This window comes from Copadichromis virginalis, linkage group LG1 (genome assembly GCF_057382275.1).
Source record: "Copadichromis virginalis isolate Kocher_CV1m ecotype Utaka linkage group LG1, C_Virginalis_male_GT1.1, whole genome shotgun sequence".
Lineage (NCBI taxonomy): Eukaryota > Metazoa > Chordata > Actinopteri > Cichliformes > Cichlidae > Copadichromis > Copadichromis virginalis.
This window is the reverse complement of record NC_140618.1, coordinates 39,725,526-39,747,708: the sequence shown is the minus strand read 5'-3', so window position 1 is coordinate 39,747,708 and position 22,183 is coordinate 39,725,526. Positions and strand designations below refer to the sequence as shown.

At 41.8% G+C, this 22,183-nt stretch overlaps 1 protein-coding gene across 1 annotated transcript in view; it reads right to left on the bottom strand.

Moving 5' to 3' along the window:
- Positions 1-22,183, bottom strand: part of shank2b (SH3 and multiple ankyrin repeat domains 2b) — a 230,239-nt gene that overhangs the window by 105,292 nt on the left and 102,764 nt on the right. The window contains exons 10-12 of the mRNA XM_085462321.1: positions 17,822-18,260; positions 4,845-4,984; positions 1,823-1,936 (exon numbers count right to left, since the gene is read on the bottom strand). Coding sequence (XP_085318447.1) covers positions 1,823-1,936; positions 4,845-4,984; positions 17,822-18,260 — 693 coding nt within the window. The remainder of the gene's footprint in view (positions 1-1,822; positions 1,937-4,844; positions 4,985-17,821; positions 18,261-22,183) is intronic.

Genomic DNA, 22,183 nt, shown 5'->3' with positions numbered 1-22,183 from the left:
AAGATTATTCACAAGTGGAAAACATTTAAAATAGTGCACATCCCAGCAAATTAATCCAAAATCAGCTGTGCAATGCTTAGAGAAATTGCAAAAATCTCAGCAGCTACATGTTACACTGTACAAGCCTCAGTTAGCATGTTAAATGTTTAAGTTTAAGACAGAGTGAGTATGGCTTATTTGGAAGAGTTTTCAGGGGAAAGTCTTTCGTGCTGAAAGAACATAGCACGGTGCATTAGGGTTGCACAAACCCCAGGAACTGGAACAATATGTAACAGCAATAAAGTGCTTTGCCAAGTGGACCACTGCAGGTGAAAACCAACACAACATATCAGCACACAGCATTCCAGCTTTCAAGCACAGTGGTGGAGGGGTGATGATTTGGTTTGGTTTTGCACCCACTGGACACTTGAATGGACCAGTCTGTGTACTGGAGTCAGATATGAGCCCATCTGTCCAACAACTAAAGCTTGACAGTGATCCAAATAACAGCAGCAAATCTACAACAGAATGACTGAAAAAGAAACTAATCGGTGTGTCGCAGAAGCCCGATCACAGTCCAGACCTCAACCCGATGAAATGTTGTGGTGTATCCTTGAGAGAGTGGTGCATAAACAAATGCCAACAAACTTCAATGAAATGAAGCTTTGTTTAAAACATTGTGTAAAACCTTACATTTGAAAAAGCCAACTGTCCGTCTGTATCTGTGCAGGTCATGTTTTAACTGTCAGGCTAAGTCAGGTGGGAGGGTACCAAGCAAACTGGTGTTGACTTGGAGTTGCAAGTAAATACCAAATAATACGTTTGCACTGCCAGATTGATTATTTCACTTTGACTCTGGTCTCAGCGCTAAGTTAAGCTAATCAACTCTAAGCAAAAAAGTTCTTGTACTCTTTGATTTGATTTTTGATTGCTAATTGGTGTCTTTTGGTGCCTTTGAGTAGAGTTGGAAAGATGGATATATATACTTTGGAGACCTCTGTGATGACTTGTGAAATGGTAATCACTCCGGCCAAAGAATGTACTTCTCTAAAGGCCCCAATCAGCCCCAACTATTAGGCTTCATGCAGGCATTCAGTGTCCCTTAAAATGACCAATGGCCTTGGCCACCTCCCAGTGAGTCTTTGCAGGCCACTATACTGTGCTCCCATTTTTTCACTGGCTTTCTTCGCCCTGCCTGCTTTCTTCACAGGCAGAGCTGGGGGCAATTTAAATGTGGCACAGTGTGAGAAAAGCGTCCTCTGCCAATGGCCTTGGGTTAAGCTTTAAAAAAAGCCACACAGAAGAAGGCAAACAGCCACAGCACAGCAAGAGGAGGACAAGTTGCTTCCCATCTGCCTCTTGCTGCTGACATACTCCTAGAACTATGGGAGATTGAGAGTAGGGGTTGGAGGGGGGTCTCATAGACATACTGAGGCCATTCACTACACACACAAAGTAAAAGTAGGGACGAAGAAACACTGGAAATTTACGGGGGATGGAGCATGGCACGATATGTTCATTAGCTCGCACCCAGAGGACATCAGATCACAGCTGAGTTAGCAGGGCAATGTAGCGCTAAGCGTTGTACGCCATTGCCTGAGGAGACAGTAAGACACAGAGATGCTAGTAGATAGAGGAGCAGAGACACATACAGCCAAGACCTGGGGTGGGGGGAGCCACGTGCCATTACACTGCCTCAGGAAACCACAGCATTTAGCCTCAGCTTTGTTCTTTAGAACTAACCTCCTTCCCTCCCCACAAAAACGCATGATGGCAAACAGAACATGTCCTACATCTTGGTTCCACCTCCAACCAACACGCAGCCGCAGGTGATTAGACTTACAGTTCCTCTCCTCTGTGGCTTTGGCGGGGATCTCCTCCACGCAGTCGGCTGGAAACCAGCCCACCTGGCCACGGGCACTGCCCTCCCAGAAACCCCCCTCTCCGATGCTCAGAACTGGACCAAGTGGTAGGAGAGAGAAAATTGGGAAAGTTAGAGGACAGTGAAAAAGGGACATGCTTTTTACTGTACAGATAATAGGACCCTCAGATCATTTAATCCATTTAAAGCAAAGGCACCAAAGGTATGTGCTTATACAGACTCATGCAGAGACTTGTGTGTGGACATGTCTGTGTTTTGACTGACCTTTTTTTAAAATGTTGCTATCTCATTATCTTATCTTATTGTCTCCATCTCTCCTCCACCTTTCTGTCACCTTTTGGTTTCTGTCCATTTTTCCAAGTGAATTAAATATGCAGTTCTTTCTCGTTTCCTCTTGCCTGGCGGCTCCATCTTCATCACCCTTTGCCAAATGCTTCCGCTGTCCCTCTTCTGCACATGTCCAAACCATCTCAGCCTTTGTCTCTAAACCACTGAATCTCAGCTGTCCCTCTGATGTAATCATGTCTAATCTTGTCCATTCTGGTCGCTCCCAATGAAAATGTCAAAATCTTCACCCTGCCACCTCCAGCTCTGCCTACGGTCTTTTTGTTAGATTTAGAGAATGACTGAATGAATGAACTAATTCAGGACGTTTGTAAAGCCACAGTCTGGATCAATTAAATATTCAGACCTAGAACTTGACCATTTTAAATGGCTAGACGAGCACATCAAGTATAAATATTATAGAGATCTTGTGCATTAAAATAAAGTTATTTGACTTGAAGAAAGTTTGGCTCGACAGGATGAGTTTGCAATAAAAGCAAAGCTTTGTAAAACTAAATCTTTGATTATTGTAGACAAATACTTTCTCTCTGCATTTAAAAGTAGAGACGTTGCTGGTTTGAAAGGTCACAGTATTCCATGCAAACATTAGTAGTGGCTTAAAACATTGATGTGTTGGGCTGGTACACATCCTGTGTGATTGCTTACTAAATAATGCATTTTGTGCTCATTCATGCAAACCACAGAGATGAAGCGTCTGACTTAACATGTGCAGATGAAGATGATGTTAGTCCCCTGCATCGCCACTCTGTGGAGTCTAAATACAGATGCATCGTATCTGATGAAGTCATTTTCATCAGATATGGTAATTCGCTGTTTCCAGCTGTCTCAGACACAATTTTAAAATAAAGGAATCGGTTTTTTTCTTGTCTTTTTTCAGTTTTAGAATTCAACATTTGTTCAGTTAGGATCGGTGGTGGGCTGTAACCTCTACTCTGCAGCTCATTCTTATATAAAGGAGTTAAAATTTTTATAATATTTAACATTTGCAGTCATTTCCAAACATTCAAATTATACAACACATGGTTCATTTTATACTAATTTCCAGCTCCATAATTTTTATTCTTGGTCTCTTATTGAGTAAGACTTCAGACTTAGCTCTGCTCTACACAGCAGAAGATACAAGCAGGTGGGTGGAGCTTCTGTGCTCACAGCCAGAGCCTGAGACGACCATATTAAAGAAAAAGCTTGTTTTCACTTATTTATTTACTTATTTTCGGCCATGTTTAAATCGACGGTACTTATATGACCCCTTTCTACTCATTTTGAGCAGATGTATTTTCTACTGCAAAACAACATATAAATGTAAAAATACAAATAATTCAAGTTATTGTAGTAGCTGGTGTTGCTCGTGTCAGTGGGACTCAAACCGACGTTAAACAATGTGCTCCGCTGAATGTCCACTAACATGTACTGTACCTCGAGGGCCGGTGTCCTGCAGGTTTTAGATGTGTCCTTGATCCAACACAGCTGATTTAAATGGCTAAATTAGCTCCTCAACATGTCTTGAAGTTCTCCAGAGGCCTGGTAATGAACTAATCATTTGATTCAGGTGTGTTGACCCAGGGTGAGATCTAAAACCTGCAGGACACTGGCACTCAAGGCCTGGCGTTGCCTACCCCTGATGTACACGTTCACATAAAGAAATAAAGGCTGGCCTGTAGTAACAGTCTGGTCAGGCTGTTGCATAGATTTCACTTGGCCTGTTATAAAAGAACTGCTCTCCATTTACTGATAATGTGTGTCGTAGCAAAACTTTGATATTAGCTTAAACATTTTTCGCCCATCTCTCTTAACTACTAACTGTATAACAGTGTTTGGATTATGCTCACTTATGGATGTCAGACAAAAGGAATTAGCATTAAAAGTCTGACTGCTTCAAATAAAGAGATACTACAGTTGAGGTAAATAAAAGCCACAGTCACTAATTTAAGAAATACAGTGATTTGACTTCAGACGGACCCAGCAGTGGTCGTATGTCTTCCGTTGCAGTTTCACACATGCTTCAGCAGGTGTAAGTGTGTATGTGTATCTGGAGCTTAGAGTCAGATATGACAGGCGGGCTGATCTTGGATGGAAACAATTACAAATTCAGAACAAGTCATTTAATAATTTGCATCATGTTGGACTTTTCTTTGCAGTCAGGCTGTGCTGCTGCTTGCTCTTATGTTTACTGGCTTTTGTGACTTTTAAGGAAAGACAACACACTCAAAGAAGGCAACGGAAATCTCTGTGGAACAGGAAACCTGCCATGTTATTTTAAAACAACATTTCTATACACTCAGCTTAGACATAATAGAATAGAATAGAATTCAAATTTATTGTCATTGCACATGCACAGGTACAGGGCAACGAAACCTTTAAAAACATCAACTCATTCAAGAATAACCAACCAACAGCCAATCCTGTACAGATCTCCCCTCTTTTCTTTTTCTTAAATCTTTCTCCATATCCGAGTGTTTCGTTGTTTAACATTAGTCCTCCAAAACAGACCAAATGTACACTAGCTAGCAACACAGGCCATGTGCCAAACTACAGCGAGAAGCAGCTTGTGTATTTGCTGTGTATTTGTTCAGATGGTTGAAATACTAACTTCAGAAATAAACTCCATCTATGTTAGTCTAGAAATTCCCCGTCTCACCTTTGACCCTGTCGCCCTTGTAGAGGTTGATCTCCCCCTCAGCTTGGGCTGTATACGAACGAACCACTACGAAGTGTCTTCCTGGAACTGCACTGTACAGCTTCCTTCTGGTTCCAACTGCCTCTCCACGACTGCTGGGGCTGGAAGAAAGAAAAAAATGTTTTATATGAAGTGGGTATAAGGACAGACATACCTAATTCTACAGGTGTGCAGGAAATTGTGGTCCTCGTGATGTATTACATCACACATGTTGTTTCTTTAGTTAAAAAACTAAAAAACTCACATGTGAAAATGCACGTGATTTAAATTATGCACAGGCGGTCTAGAGATTACCAACTGATATAATGGTACAGTTGTAAAAAGACTCATGTCAGCAAGTAACTCAAATATCACTACATTATTTGCAACACAAGAAAACAGGGAAACATACAGATGGTGCGGTCGCACACTATGGAAAAATGTGCCCACTGTCATTTAAAAGCTACTTTAGGAGAAACACTAAAGGTTAAGAGGTAAACAATATTTTAAATACATGCTCAAAAGTATGAACAAATCACCGGAGGTTACATGAAAAACAATAACGGCAGAGGCGACACTGGGAAAGCTGCTGGCGTGTGTCCCACACTGGTAAGTGGGGCAGAATGTGGGCTGGCTCTGACCCACGGAGCTGCAGTGGCTTCCAGGTAGGAGGCCAGACTCGCTAAAGACCACACAGAGAGCTAGCCAGGATTTGGCAGTAGTACAGAGGAATAATAACAAACTGCTAAATTAAGACAGCTAAAAATCTTTGATGTGCGTATCAGCGTGACATTTGAACAGTCGGCTCCTGCAGAGATATCACTATTCTGCACTGGTTGTTAAATTTGAATGCACAAAAAAGGGCAGCATTTATATGTGAGGAGATGGGACCACAGAGAGAAGAGTGGTTGGTGCTGGTAGATGTGTCTGACATGATAACACAGTGCCACATAGTGGGCAACCTTTGTAACCACATCCACGGAGCAGAAAAGGGAAATAAAAGTATGATACTACTATTGACTATTTAACTTGCCTAATTGAGGTGCATGAAGCTGTAAAATTATGTAAAGTAGACTTTAGAGTACAAAGAGCAAAAAACAGTTATGACAGGTGTTTTCATTTTAGCATCTTGCACTTGCTCACCATGTGAGAGGGTAGCAGTGAAGGAGAGGCTATAGGATAAAACCACAGTGAAAGAAAAACTAGGAGTGCCGGAGCGATAGATTGAGAGAGAGGAAGGAAATAGTTTTTTCAAGTAAGTGGGTCACCTTGTCCTGTAGACTGTACTCCTCTTCAAACCTTCATGGGCCTTTGGAGAGCTAACCCCATTCAATACCTACTGAGAGTGCTCACACATTTTTCCGAGGGAAAGCTGTGGACCAAACTGCAACTGTGCACTGTAAGTGTCCTGAAACACTGTGTATACCACCGAGAGGCCGATACTGTAGTATTCAGACACAGCAGTTCACAGCTGACATCATGACTGAATATCACAGAACAACTTGAGCTCGCTGTCGATGATTAACGCAGTGCTGTGAAAAAGTATTTGTCCCCTTCCTGATGTCTTAGCTTTCTGCATATTTTTCACTAGTAAATATTTTAGATCATAAAACAAATTTTAATATTAGACAAAATGAAATGTTTAAATTAAGGGGGGAAAGTACCTTAGTGTCCCTAGCTCTATGTGAAAAAGTGTGACAAATATGCCAAAAACTAGGAACTTTTTCACAGCACTGTGGTATTTAACACACACCCTAAATCTAACAGGCATAAAAGAGGACGACCCAAACGCACCAGACATACTAAGCACGGTGTATGAGTGTCGTCTTCTCTTTCACAGACTGCTGCATGAAACTAAGAGTCCAAAATAAGTTACAAATAGAGTTGGATGTCTCGAGACCACTTTTACGTCTTGCTGTCCCGGTCTCGCTGTCTCAGATCGACATAGTGGTCGGGAGATTTGGAGTCAACAGTATCCATGACACACAACGTAACGTTCGATAATGTGTCATGTGCAAAATCATCAGCTCTAAGCGCCGTGCTTACGGAGTGCTTTGTAGTGAATCAGAAGAGTCGACTGCCATTGAGCGAGAGCCGCTCCTCACTTAATTTCCTTTCGCTGCTCAGCTCTCACACAGTGGCTCAGCTATGCTCCAATCTAATATCATTATGTGAAAAACAGAGAGGGTGATGGACGCGACAGTCAAGTGGAGCGTGCGTCTGTCCTCTCAGTGAGTGAGACAGTAGACAGCGGTGAGGAGGGCTGTGCGACAGCAAAAACACATAAATATGCCTGATACCCGTAAACGAAGCAGCGTCTGGCTGCAGTTTGAAGACTTTTTTGTCTCGGTCTCGATACCCTCTGGTCTTGGTCTTGTTTTGGTCTTGGTTTAGGCGGTCTTGACTACAAGTCTAGTTACAAAAACCTTCATGTATTGTAGAAACAGTCACCCTAACCAGGTAAAGTGCATGACATATTCATGAGTATCCAGCTAAAACAACTCAAGTCTCATTAAAATATTTACTTCTTAGAAATAATGAATAATATATTTATAAAAAGACAGCAACCGAAGGCGTTTTTGCTGTTGTCTGTGTTACGTAACTGCAATGAATTTGCGCTTCTCGAGTTATTAATAAACAGAACTACAGTATCAAACTGCATCTATTTATAATTGAACAGATTATAAGAGTTTTCATTATATGTTAATCTCACAGTTTTATCTGAGAACCAAAGTCTAACTTTATTCATCCAGTGTACTTTTTCCTTAGTAATGGATTTTTTTTTCAATCATTATATTGATTAAGTGTGAAATCTATTACTTAAACTACCCGACGCTGTCATAAATGAGTGCAAACCTGGGCACGCCAACTATCTGTTTTTCCCCAAGTGTCTTATTGACTCATGCTGCCAATAACGAAAGATGTGCTGATGGGTGAGGAGTGTTGTCTTTGTGTTTTTGTTGGAACGTCCACTCAGACTTTGCATACTGCATGGAGATTATAGTTTTCAGTCTTTATGTTACTTTAACAAAGATTCTGCTCTTTTTAGCTTGTGGTAGCCTGACTGAAGAACAGTTTACGTGTCTCTGACTGAATTGCTGTCCATGGTGCTGAGAGAGACAATGTGAGAGTGTGTGTTTGCTCTCTAACGTCAGTTTGGAAAACCATACTTTATAGCTACTGTTCTATTAAATGCTGTGTCATCAAAGCAGATGCTTTTATTGTGAGAATTCAAAAAGTCTCACACTCATGTTCCAAATTCTTATGCACTGCACAAAATGCTAAATCTGTACTTGTTGGTGATGTGAAGGAGGCATTTACTACTAAGTCAATTCAGAATTAAATCCTGGTCTCCAAAATCAGCAGGCCCACTGAGAAGGGAAAACTGTCAGCCATGTTTTCCCTTTCTTTCTTTTTTTGGCAATTACCCACGTGGCTTTGAGGTGCTAATTAGACAGTGTTGATTAATACCAGCTGTGCATAATTTGTGCTATTATTGGATGATCACCTGAGACCATGGGAGAGAGGAGAAAAGGGAGAGGGCAAGAGGGTGGGTAAAGAGTGAAAAGAAAACATGCAGCAGTAGGCCCTTCCAGACGGACAGTCCTCTCCATTAATGTGACGTAAGAATCTCGGTCACTTGAGTTAGGGTTATCACTGATGATCACTTGGACCTCCGATGGTTGATGCCCCCACTTACATTACGTTTTTATATCATTTTATTGCCTACTGGGGGCAGCAGAACAAAACACACAGCACAAATGTTCATCATTCCACTGAGTGCCTTTAAAAGCGCTATAAACGTACACTTTTACTGTAGGGAGGATTAATATATATAAATATGGACTGATTTTTCTGCGTCATTCAATACCAGCATCGACATATCACAGAAGTAGGAGACTGAACTGTGTGCACACTTATGCCTCTAAGCCTGCTTTGCTGAATGCACTGGGCTTCAACTCTCAGGAGGACCAGGACAAGCTCAAACAACACTTAAGCACACTGCACCCTGTCAGTTGCCATTAAAATGAAAGACAACATAAAAACTGCCTGTGAGCGTTGAACAGAGCTTTGATTAACAGTTAGCAGGAGCCAATTAACAGACAATTAACTTGGCTCCTACACAATAGGCTAGAGATTTCAAATAAACAAAACTGACAGAGAAAAAAATTCCCCGCTCGCCCCTGCGGGCGGTCTATCCTTCAAGCTCGGGGTCCTGCGCAGTATCTTAGCTGTTCCCAGGACTGCGCTTCTCTAAACAGAGATCTCGGATGTTGTTCCTGGGATCTGCTGGAGCCACTCGTCTGCTTGGGAGACACTGGACCTAGTGCTCCAATTACCATTGGGAGCACAGTCACCCTCCACATCTTCTCGAGCTCTTCTCTGAGCCCTTAGTACTTCTCTAGCTTCTCATGTTCCTTCTTCCTGATGTTGCTGTCATTCGGTATCACTACATCGATCACTACGGACATCTTTTTCCACTTGTCTACCACCACTATGTCCGGTTGGTTACCCACCACCATTTTGATGGTGATCAGTCATTCTCCACCAGCCTAGGGGGCGTCTCCCATTTTGACCTTGGGACCTCTAGCAGAGGTGGAGGATGAACTCAACTGGGGTAACTGTTGTCTTATGTAGTCTGGGGATTGATTGAATGTTGGGGTTGGTGTAGTTTTTCTTTGGGTAGGCCGCCCGGGCTCTCTGGGGCTTGGTGCTGCTGCTGCTAGGGGCTCCAGTCTGGATGGACCTGGCCTTGGTGGATTACGGGGAATGGGAGTGTCTACCGGGGTCAGTGGAGGAGCTGGCTGCAGGGAGGGGGTACTGGACCTGGGAGTATAGAGAATATCTGGGGAGTGTAAGTGTGTGTACAGTGTTCATTTCTGTTTGTCTCCATGTTGGGCGAGTTGAGTATCTGTATATGTGTAGATGAGGGTGGGAATGCATGTTTGTGTCTATGTGTGCCTCTTCGTCTATCTTTATGTGTCAGGTCGGGTCTTAGACTTCACCTCTTTGGGAACATCATAGGCCCCCTCAGTGGTGGGGGCCTATCTCCCCCCCACCACACTCCCTGTCGGTGGCAGATGCCCTCACTCGCCGGTGCCTTGGTGGTTCTCGGTGTCTGGGTGCTCGGGTGTGTACTGGCTCACTCCTGGCAGCTTCTTGGCAGGGCCCGTTCCCATGGCTTGGTCAGGCTCCTTCTGGGGTGTGGAGGACCCTTGGATCTCGGGTCTCTGGGCCCGGGGCTCAGCCAGCTCTGGTGTAGCCAGCTGCCGGTGGAGCCTGTGGGCACGTTGCCGCAGCTCCCTGTGGCTTCTGCATCGTGGCTGCTGGGTGACACCCCCCCCATCTAGGGCTGTCCTCAGCTCTTTTCTAGGTGGATGGGGCATTTGCCCCTTCCAGAGGCCTTCTTGGGCTTTCGTGCTCTAGGGGGCTTCTAGATGTCTGGGGCCTGGATCTTTTCCATGCCTACTTCATGTCCTGGGGGATGGGGTTATGGCTCCCCATGCCTATTATTAGATAGTTACATGGAGAAACCTTGTGAGTACAAGCGTGCTCACGCACACAGGGTGTTCACAAACACACACTATCTTCCTTGGCTGGCTCTTATGTTGGTTTTTGCTGTGGTTTCCCTCCTGTGTTGTTCTCTTTTTGCTTATTTTCTTCTTTCTTTCTCTCTGTCTCTCTTCCCCTCTGTTTTTCTTTCCCTCTTCTTTTGTTGAGCCTCTTTCTAACTTCTCTTTTCTTCATCTTTCTCTTTCCGATCCCCCGGTCCTGTCTGCTTCGAATCTAATAACTTAAAAGTAAAATAAATAAATAAATAAACAATAAAGATCGAACAAACTATAGCGATCAAGCAAAAGCTGTAATGATCCAATTGTCAAAATACATCTGTTAGGAATCGTTCTTGGCCTTCAGACAAAAATTCTGATTGCTGCAGTGCCGGACAGGACAGGCATAAACTGCAACCACTTAATGCTAAATGTCACAATTAAGCTAGTATATCTGTTTTTTATGTAGATTAAATGAGAAGGCAGTTTGAGTAAAATGCTATAATGTTTTATTTTTGAATGTTTTATCTTTTATCTTTACATATGCACTCATCTCTCGCTTTGCTAGGTATACCTATTCAGTTACTTGTTAATACAAATCAAAACCAACAAATCACAAGGTGGCATCTTATTACAGTTAGGCACGTACACACGGTCAAGACCCACTGAAGTTCAAACTGAGCATCACAAGGCAGAAGAATGATTTAGGTGACTCGGAATGTGACACGGTTGTTGGTTTCAGATAGAAATTGATGATCTAATAGAAAGCGGATCATCAAGAAGAATGGGCAGACTCCTTCAAACAAATGGAAAGGTAGAAGAGCATCTCTGAATGCACAACACATCAAACTATGACGCATGGGCTGGAGCAGCAGAAGATCTCGCTGGGTTCCCCTCTGGAAAAATGTTACGTGGTATTATGAGCCTTGACTTCTGCTGTGGCATTTAGATCATAAGGTCAAATTTTGGCATAAACAACGGGAAAGCATGGGCCCACCCTGCCCTGTACCAATTACTATACTGATACTATAAAGCAGGGGTATCCAACTCCAGGCCTCGAGGGCCGGTGTCCTGCAGGTTTTAGATCTCACCCTGGGTCAACACACCTGGATCACATCACTTCATTACCAGGCCTCTGGAGAACTTCAAGACATGTTGAGGAGGTCATTTAGCCATTTGAATCAGCTGTGTTGGATCAGGGACACATCTAAAACCTGCAGGACACCGGCCCTCGAGGCCTGGAGCTGGACATCTCTGCTGTAAAGTATTCCACAGTCATCAGATCTGCTGCAGTGTGATGGAACAGGAAGTTTGCATCAAATCTGAAGCAGCTACGTGACTTTATCATTTCAAAATGGACTAAAACCTCTGACAAACATCTCCAGCACTCTGTTGAATCTATGCTATAATGTATTAAAGCAGCTTTGAAGACCAAAAGGGGCCCAAACCAGAGTAGCTAATAAAATGTCTGGTGAGTGTAGTTTCTCTTACGTAACATTTCGCGTGTATTTTATTTTTCTCATTTTTTGGTTTTGTTTATTTGTGTTCTGTTGGCTTGAGGGTTGTTTATATATGGAAACTTTTCCTTTACATCTGAAGTAATTCAATTCAAATCAAATTAAGGGAACTTCATAATTGCATCACACTCACAGAGCAAATCTTTGCTGAGGTATAATGTGATTTACTTTGCAGTGTTAGCCTAGGAGTTTTTCACAGCAATGTGATTTCTTAATAAGATGAAGTTCTCTATGTTTGCTTAAGCTGAAAAGCTTCTTAACCAGATAGAAAACTACTAATAATTGGAATCACTGCCAGCCTTTAACCATCCGCAGATCTGTTAATCAGCACGACACGGTATACACGGTAGATTTCAGGTCTTGTGATAATGTATGTCGGAGCCCCGTGGCCACACTGTTTAGACAGCACTGGCCTGTCCTTCTATTGGACGAATCTCATTTCCCACCACATCTAGCTGTTGCCATGATACCCCAGGGCTAACTGACAGCTGTCACTGTGTGATAGCTTGTGTGTGTGAGTGTGGGAGTTTGGTCTCACTTGTGCATGTGTGTTGCATTCTGACAAAGGACATGTCAAGTGGGAGCAGAGGGATGCTACACAGACGTTGTCATGTGTGTGGGCTGAGGTTGGATTGGGGGGTGGGGTGGTGGTGCGGTGGGCGAGGAAGAACGCGTGCGAGCAGAGGCAAACAGAAAGTGCTGGAATTGGGAGCTTTAAAGGGCAGCTGGGTGGGAATGAGCTGAGAATAAGTTCACACTTATTGGACATGGACTGTGAGCAACAACATGATATTATCATTTCAGCTGGCTTATTGCAAGGTCATTTCCAATGTGCCATGAGCTTCAATCACTGCCTATAAGTGATGTTAAAATTGTTAAAACAAAACTGACATTTGATAGTGAATTGGTTCTAAAAATGAGGGCAATTATCCAACGAGGTGCCTCAGGAGCTGAGCACACATAAATAGGTCTCAATGAGAGTCCTAACCTGAATGTCCTCTATATATATACACACACTGTATGTACTGTATGTACACATGTGCAACACGATACTTTCAGGCAAAGATTATACTGTTACACACAGCATGTTTATACCTGCTGTGGAAAGGTCAAAAACAACAATGCATCCTTGAGTTTCTCTTTTTTTTCTAGCTTTGCTGTCTTTGGATATTAGTCACATGCTGTTTCTACACACGACACAAATTGTGTTGTAGTTTGGAACCAACAGATTAATCCACACCATTGAGCCCTGCTCCCAAAAACGGACATTTTTGGGCTTTTTGGGCTGTCGCTGGCTGCAACATTGAGTTTGATGTGAAGAAACCAACTCTGTGTCTCTTTAGGAGTATTTGACTGTTTGCTGTTTGGCTAGCTGCACTCAAATGGAAACGCCGCAATGATCAGGTTTGTAAAGCACTTTAGAAATAAACACGGTGTTGATTCTGTTCATCTGGACATAACGAGTTAGCTCTACATCCAGATGAACAGAATCAACTTTTTGGGATTTCCTTACCTGGATGATTGAGCATGCATAGAGACATTTAATATGTGGGACTGAGATGAGCTAAACTTGACTATAAGAGTTCACAGTAATAGACGAACAACAGCTAGTGTAACAGTGCGCCTCACTAATGTGCTTTTATACGTTTTTTTACATAAATAATGGAGCTCTAATGTAGAACGCAGCGATTACTGTTGAAGCCTTTTCATGAGATCTGATGACGAGAACAGAAGACTTGAGAACAGAAATAAAATTTGTTGTAAATTCCCGACATTTGCAGTACATTTTTTTTTCCAAATTCATAGCTCATTTTTTGTGCCCAAACAGCTGTAATAAGTACCTTTGAACTATTTTAAAATAAAGTTAACACAAATTATATTTCATTTTTTAAAGAATTGGCAATTTTGGCGTGTGTAAATCTGATCTGATTTCAACTTTTTACAAATCTTACAAAGGGAGACTACAGTGCTGTATAACACAACCAAGACTCCTAACGATACTACGGAAACACAGTTCGAGAAACATTGGTTATCCATCCCTCGAACAGAAAGTGCTCATTATAAAAAACACAATAACTAAATTAGGAAAATAACCACACCAAAGTCATGGACTGTACTGCAGAGAGCTACATAAGTGTTTTTAAATGTGTTATTGTTAATTTGTACTGAATATCGACTTTCAGTCATATAAATGTGACCAAGTGGAAATACAATAAAAGGTCATGGGCTGCTTGGTTTCTAGAACTGGGCCATGAGGAATTCTACTGAGCCCAGGCTATGAATGTCCCTCATTACTAACCCTGATGGAAAAAATACGGATTGGGTCACAGACCAACATTATTAGTCATTTTTATATTGTAATTATTACCCAGCTTATCCTTTTCTTTTGGTTCGAACCCACTTGCCTTCCTGCACCAGCTCAAACCACAATGACTTTTATATAGTCTTATATTAAGTTAAAAACAAACAAATACCTGATTTTTAATTGATCTCGTCTTTTATCAGAATCTTTAATTATTATATCAGAACTCTTGCAGTGTATATGTATGCATCTTATGATTAGGATCACATACTACATGTACATATACTACATTATAGGGTATTTATTAGTCACACGTAAGGTCCTATATTTCCTCTTAGTTAACCCTCTCTAACACAGTATATTTTGTACATTTTGTGTACTCCAAAGTCATTTGCAATTCAATAAATAAATAAATAAATCAAATGTACTTGTTAAATATGTATTTATTTTATTGTTTTTTTAGGCTGCACTTCACAAGGCTTCAAATGCAACTGAGGCCTGAGTATATGCTTTAAATACCCATTTATTTCTTCTTCTGGATGCGATACGCAGTGTTTTACACAATCATCATTACATTATAAATGTGAACTTTTCACTTATTTCATACTGAAGCATGAAGTTATTTTACAAAAACTAAAGTACATGAAATTCATGTACTGTGTGCTCTATTTCATATTTTTTATGGCACAAAACTATATACAAACAGATTTTTAAAATATCTATAATAACTAATATAAAATATTACTAATATTATTTATTAATCATGAAAATTACTTTTTAATTTTGGTGTTTAGGTGACTCTGAAGCAGCCTAATGACTCAGAGCACAAATGAGACCAGTGTGATTAAATTAGGTGAATAATACAATAAATTTTAAGTTCTTTCCTGTTATCATCTTTTAAAATCTCACTAAAAAAATACCAATTCAGTAAAATTATATTTTGATTTACCAACTTTGGAAGTCAGTGTTTAAATTTAGTCTAACTGATTAAACATGAAAAAGAGACAGAGAAGTATATCAGATACTTTTTTCTGCAAAAATGTCACGTGTCCCTGTTTTTTTAATAGCTAATAATTGATAAAAAATGTTGTGTTACATGATTTTGGCATATAAGTAGGGCAGGCCGGAAAAGGTTGACCTATATAAAGAGCAGTTTCTGCCAGATTTATCCACCTATGCACACACCTGGCCACACCTGCTAAAAGAAAATGAGTTGGATATTTTTAATTATTAGACCTATTAAAACACTGCGTTTCGACAAAATTCTAAAAACAAATGTGTGGCAAATCTGGTAGACAATAAAGAGAGAGCATTTCTAAGTACTCTAATGAAACCCACCAAATCTAGAATTGGAGAAAAGGAACCTCTCCTCTCAGTAAAAGTGCACATACTTAAAACTTCCTCATCATATATTCATGTAAGCCTTTCGAAAGCAATCACAATCAAAATCAAATGAAAATCAACCACGTTAAATGAAACAGCTGAGAACTTCTGCTTGATTGCTTGACAGCATTATATTATCTGTTCATGTTCATCGGCTATCAGCAAAGCAAACGTGAGTTTAGTAAAGTTAAACACATGAAAATGTTGAGAACAGCAGCTACCCTGCTTTTCCTCTACAAGCCGCATGAGCGTCTTATTGAAAGTATGTCAAAAGATGTGATGGTGATGTTCATGTTACTGCGGAAGCAAAGACAACTGTCCTCCTCCACTGCTCTTCCCCTTCTTTCATCTCCCCCATCACTTTTCTTGCCTTGACTCAATCCCCTCTGCCCTCACTCTACATCCCATAGTTTGAACTTCCTTTCTCTCTCCTTCAGCAACCTCTGCCTCCTCCTCATTACTCTGTTCTTCATCTCATCCCATCGTTACACTACAGCTTTGTCTTCACATCTTTTCTATAACGTGAAGTGCATCTCTTCTTTCCACTTCTCTCTCTGACATCGGACATGGGCTGAGCTAGACAGTGTGGGTAGTGATGGTGTGGCAGAGTGCTTGTAAATGTGTCCATCTGCCAAGAAACAGGAGGAGGAAGAGGAGGCAGGGGAAAAGACCACAGAGCATGTGTTTTAATTTGGATTGATGGTTACCCATCACATGTTAATCGTCTGGGAATCATGTGCTCCTGCAAACACCACCACAAAAAGATGTGCAGATGCATGGTGGCATTTCTCAGTGAACTTCTGTGCAGGTGTGTAGGTGTGCTCACACACACACACACACACGCACACGCACACGCACACACACACACACACACACACACGCACACGCACACGCACACGCACACACACACACACACACTAAGCCAGATATGTGAAGTGCACCAACTGCATACATACAAACTTGCATACATTAGCAAAGTGTCTGCAGGCAACCATAGCAACGGTTGCCATAGTTGCTGTAGGAAGCCAGAGTGGTTCCAGGGGAACCAGTGATACATATTTTTCAGTCCAGTAAAATGAAGCCGATGTGAAAGCACCAAAAACTGCAATTCCTCAAATGGCCACATGATGCTTACTTGAAAAGTGAGTCAAGCCCCCTGTTGCACTTTTTTAAACCGTTAATACTCCAAATACAAATCGACACTTCTGTCCTTTCTTGTTGACACCAAAAATATCAATTAAACAGTTACCTGTTGGTTCTAGTAGGTTAAGCAGCCTCCCACTACTAGCCAGCGCTGCAGCCACGGTACATGGCTTCACTACCCTTTCTATGTGAAAGGATAGCTCATAATTTAGGGGAGTTGAGAAATACTCTGGTTACCTATTGATTTTTGATTTAGTTGCATAACCCAGTGGTCCCCAACCCCCGGGCCATGGACCGGTACCGGTCCGTGGGTCGTTTGGTACCAGGGCGCGAGAGTTGAGGCTCGGGTATGAAATTTATGGTTTACAGGTTTTTTATCGTTAACTGGGTTTCCCTGGGTCTTTTCTCGTGTTGTAGTTGTGCGTCTTATTTTGAAAGAAATATTTACACATTACCATAGCGACCAGAGAGCATTAAGGGGCAGAGAGGAGGATGTTACTCTCAATTTGGCACATTTTCAGGAGGACGCTGCTAATAAAGTTACACAATTACACAGTGAATTTATTATTAAATTTACAAAACACCACAGTTTTGGTTTTGGTCGTATCGTTTTATTTTGTTGTATTTATCTGCGAATATGTCTGACATAAAACCGGTCTGTGGCACAAAAAAGGTTGTGCTCCACTTTCGTTAACCAACCTTACTGATAACTTAGCAATGCAGCATCTTATCACATGGAACAGCCACAGTAAACTGTAATTTTACAGCTGTATAAAAATTATGGTTTAATGGCGATTTCAATCTATTTCAATAGGAGCATCATGCAGGTGTAAAATGACAGTAATGGCTTTTGTATGTTGTCATTAAAGAGATCAAACCCCAGTCCCGGCGTGTTGCAGAATTAATCAGCAAAATACTGAAATTTAAATCTTTGTGAGTTATTTTTCGACCCCCAACCTTCATGTCTGTCAGCCTAGATCAGGTGAAAAGAAAAAACATGAAAATTAAAGTGTGTGTTTTTCAAATACAAACAGCCCATCACTTCAGTGTCCTGAAGAGGCTCACCTTGGTTGGCGCTGTGAAGGTGCAGCCCGTCTGGCCTCCTCCCCCAGCCGGCTGAGGGAGGGTGACCGGCTCCTTGCACCTCTCCCCATGGTCCGAACCACCACATTTCCATTGGGGCTGCCGCTGGGCATCTGCTGGAGCAGCTGGGGTGACAGGCTGCGATGTAATGCTGAGGAGCCAGGCTGTGAGTGACCCTGCTGGGGCGCCCGGTGTGATTGGTGCTGGGCGTGTTGGTGCTGCTGCAGATGGGGGGCCCAGTTGCCAGGAGAACCGTGCTGCTGCTGCTGGTACTGACTGACTGTTAGGTTGTTATCGCTGTTGGAGCGCAGAAGGACCCGTGGCGCTGATAACGAAGAGGCCGACTGGCCGTCTCCACTGCCGTCGCCAGAAGATGGACCCCTTCTGCGTTTGGAGTAGGCTGGAGCCTCACGGAAAGGCACTGCAAAGAAACGAGGAGGGAAAAGTCTCATTTCAAGCAGATGCTGAAGAGAGTGTTTTGGACTGAGAGACAATACTGTTGAAAGTCAGCCAAATAGGATCAGAAATGTGAAATCTAAAAAGAAAGACAAACGCTTACTAGATGGCTTCATTTATTTAGAATGAAAATAACATATTAGACAGACAAACAAGAAAGGTACATGTATGTTTGAAAAGAAGTGTTTATAGGAACTGCAGCAAAACCTTCGAGCTACCTCAAACAGGTACTGCATCACGCACGTCCCTAAAACTCCTTCCCAGTGGTAGTCTGTTTGAGCTTTACATGTTTCAGTTTATCCCATGTCAGTGCCACTGCTGCACTGCTGATGCTTAAACCCCTATAACAGCGGTCCCCAGCCTTTTTTGCTCCACGGACCGGTTTATGCCCGACAATATTTTCACGGACCGGCCTTTAAGGTGTCGCGGATAAATACAACAAAATAAAACCAGTACCGGTACCGAAAAAAAGAAAATTTATTCATAACACGCGTGAAAGACCCAGGAAAACCGAGTAAATGATAAAAACGATAACAAAATAACGCTGAAAACCGATAAAAACCCTGAAAACCAAACATTTCACAGCTGAGCCTCAACTCTCGCGGCCCGGTACCAAACGACTCACGGACCGGTACCGGTCTGAGGCCCGGGGGTTGGGGACCGCTGCCCTATAACACCTGGAGGTTGGTGTGATAGTGCAATATAAGTCATTCGAATGTGAATTACCTTGTCTGATCTGGAGTTGTCACTGAGTTCATTTTTCACCTGTGTGTGGACAGCTATCTGCAGCACATCAGTAACCTTGAGGTCACCCTCATTCTTAAAAAAGTGCCAACGTGACCCTGGATATGGTTCATTCTTTGAAACTCTAGTATTGTGTAACCTTTTGTTGACACGTGGGATCACATCAGACGGCAGTGACCAAACCATGATATTGTGGCTCCTTATATTAAACTCGACTGAAAGGGATTTACTGCCCAAGCTCAGAGTTAATGGTGCAGGCTGAACTACATAGTTTGTATCAAAAGAAATCGATTTCTATATGTTTGCAGCTTTAAGGAGCTCTTACAGTATGCCCATTTAGAAATACCGCACAGAGAGCCAAATAACTTTGGAAGGGCTCAACCTCTGGACCTCTCTGGTGTTGGATTTTGGAGGTTTTGTGTCACTCTTCTTCACATAAATGATCCACTTTATTGTATTTATTTTGAACCTCTTAATCCTAGATGGGCTACCAGTGTCCTTAAGATAGGTCTCCTCTTGTTGTATTGCTTAGTGCTTAAGTATTTATTAGATTACATTCTGGTCTATCTGACATTCATCATGTACAGTATGTAGGTAGCATCTCTACATTTTCATGTATGAAACATAAAAGGAATCATCCCATGATTGATTCAGACGTCTCATTAATGACACAAAGAACCAGCAGTCAAATAGAAACTTTACCTTTATCGCAAATTTGACAGCATTAAGCTTAAACAACAAATCCATATAATCACAGAAGTCCCCAGATTAAAAACATAGAACTTTCACTTTATATGAATATTTTAAAGAAAAGTTTTAAGCTCATGTGAATACAAATATTTAGAGGAAGAGGCTATTAAGAATGATAATTACAACAGTTAATCTTTCAGTTTTTACAGTAAGGTAAATGTTAATATCCCGATAAATGTGGGTATCCTGCTAATGCTTATTGGCTGATTGAGGAAAAAGTAGCAGAAAGTATATACGTATGAGAAAAGCTAATAAACCCTATGGTTGCAGGCTCATCTTTGCCGTTTGGCTCTGAATTTCTATATTAAACTGTACAATCAAAACATAATCCTGCATTTGCATCTGTGATGGACAGGCAATGTATTCTAAAGCAATCACAGTGTGTATGTGAACATTAAATAGGGCTATTAAGTCTGAATTGCATCCATAGGTCTGCTGACATTCTGATTCTTATTAATCCTCTCCAGCTGAGCGCATGCTGTACAATTTGGGGAAGAAAAGGGGCAATTACGCTTCTTGCCATTGTTGCATTTTGTTCTGTGCTGATCTTGCACTTGGCTGGTCACACTTTGTTTTAGTGGTTCTCTTGACCATAAGAAAGCTTCATTTGTACTAACATATATGCAACGTCTCTGTTCAGCACGGCTGTAGAAAAGAACCTTTGCACTGAACTTTTTTGTGTGATTTCCTTCCTCTTTGGAGCTAAAACAGCCCATCCAAACACATGAGATATCAGTGGAAAGCCCAGGATGTCCTCTATTAAATACATCAGGGCTTAGTTGGGTAGCTCAGATAAGTCAAAAGATATAGACCCAAAACAAACATCCGTTAGAGAGCACATAAATGAATAGGCTGGTTCTCGGTAATGAGATCTGGGGGTAGTTGGCTTGGGCTTCTTGTATTTTCTCCTATGATACCATATACTACTGTATAAGTTCAACCAGGTCCTGTAAAATGGCTATTCATCTTAAGAAAACATAGAATAAAGCTTTGGAAGATGTTTTGACGGTAAAAACTGTTTCTAAAAATGCAACGCAGTCAATGAGATAAAGCAAAAAATGAAGTGTGAAAGATAAAAGATTATAAACCTTCAGTATGCTGTGCTAGTAACTAGGAGCGTACCAGCTATGGTTTTCTCTGTCAGTCTTATTAGACCTGATGGAAGCACTGAGCAGCTCCAACATTCATTCATTGCAATGTTCGGTGGTACACCCAACCCTGGGTCCTGCCATTCATTAGAATGTTACCACATAAAGTCCTCAGACCCCAACAGTCCAGTCTGCATGCTTCACTGTTGGTTTGGTAGGAGTCGGGGAAACTACACAAAATCAGAGAGGTGCTTTTATTTTTTATACATAATTTTCTTTGGCAAATTACACAGATCGTCCAAGTTCATACATTTCAAATATTAAGTTTAGGTTTTATAACCTAAACTGCAACTGATCTGCATCCGATTTACTGGTACACAACTCCACTACTCTCATCTTTGTGTTTTAGTGACTGCTAAACAGTAAGTTGCAGCACTTCCTTTCTCAGGTCTTTTTCATTGCTTCGTTAGAGCAACAGACAGCACCACTGCCTTGGAAGCAGCTGCTGATGGAAGTTCTGATTCTGGTGTCTCTGTGACCTGCAAAGCAGCCAAACCTGCAGAAAGTGGAGAAATAGATCACGTGGCAGCATGTGGAACTGACTGAGGCTGCAGAGCAGAGCAAAGACTACAGTCATCAGTAGGTGAAGCTGAATTACCGCTGCATGAAGAGAAAGTCACGAGAGAGTGAGCTGGTTACTATTTACTCGTCATAAAGCACTTAGAAATGACCTTTCATGCAGAGGACCACATAAACTGTATTTTACTCATTTAGTCCCACTCAGTGTTAACCCTGAGTCCAACGTCACCACTAACCCTGTCACACTGTCTGTTTTGTTTTAATGAAATTGTTCTCCAAGTCTTTGCAATCAGGGAACAAAGAAAATAATCACTAATCTAAGCAATCCATATCTTGAGCATGATGGAGAGAACATACAGTCCACCAAGAAGATCAGCTGTGCACAAACACTGAACCAAACCCGATAGCCATGACCTCCACTCTAAGCCGCTCTTCCTCTGACCGTCAGTACATGATAGTCCACTGCACTGTCTCACTAAAGCAGCAATCGAAGTTGGCCTTGATTTCCCCCATGGATTCTTTACTCCACACACTGTGAGATGAGAGCCTACAGCTGCCATCGCCAACTCTCCTCGCAATTATGGTGGTGCAGGGAAAGCCGAACAGAACAGGCCCGCAGCCATTTCAATAAGCATCTCCTGATTTGGAGATGATTAACACGGTGGTGCTAAGGAGGCACTGTGGCCTGTTAGCTGTACTGTAGCTTCGTGCTCAGCACTTCCCAACA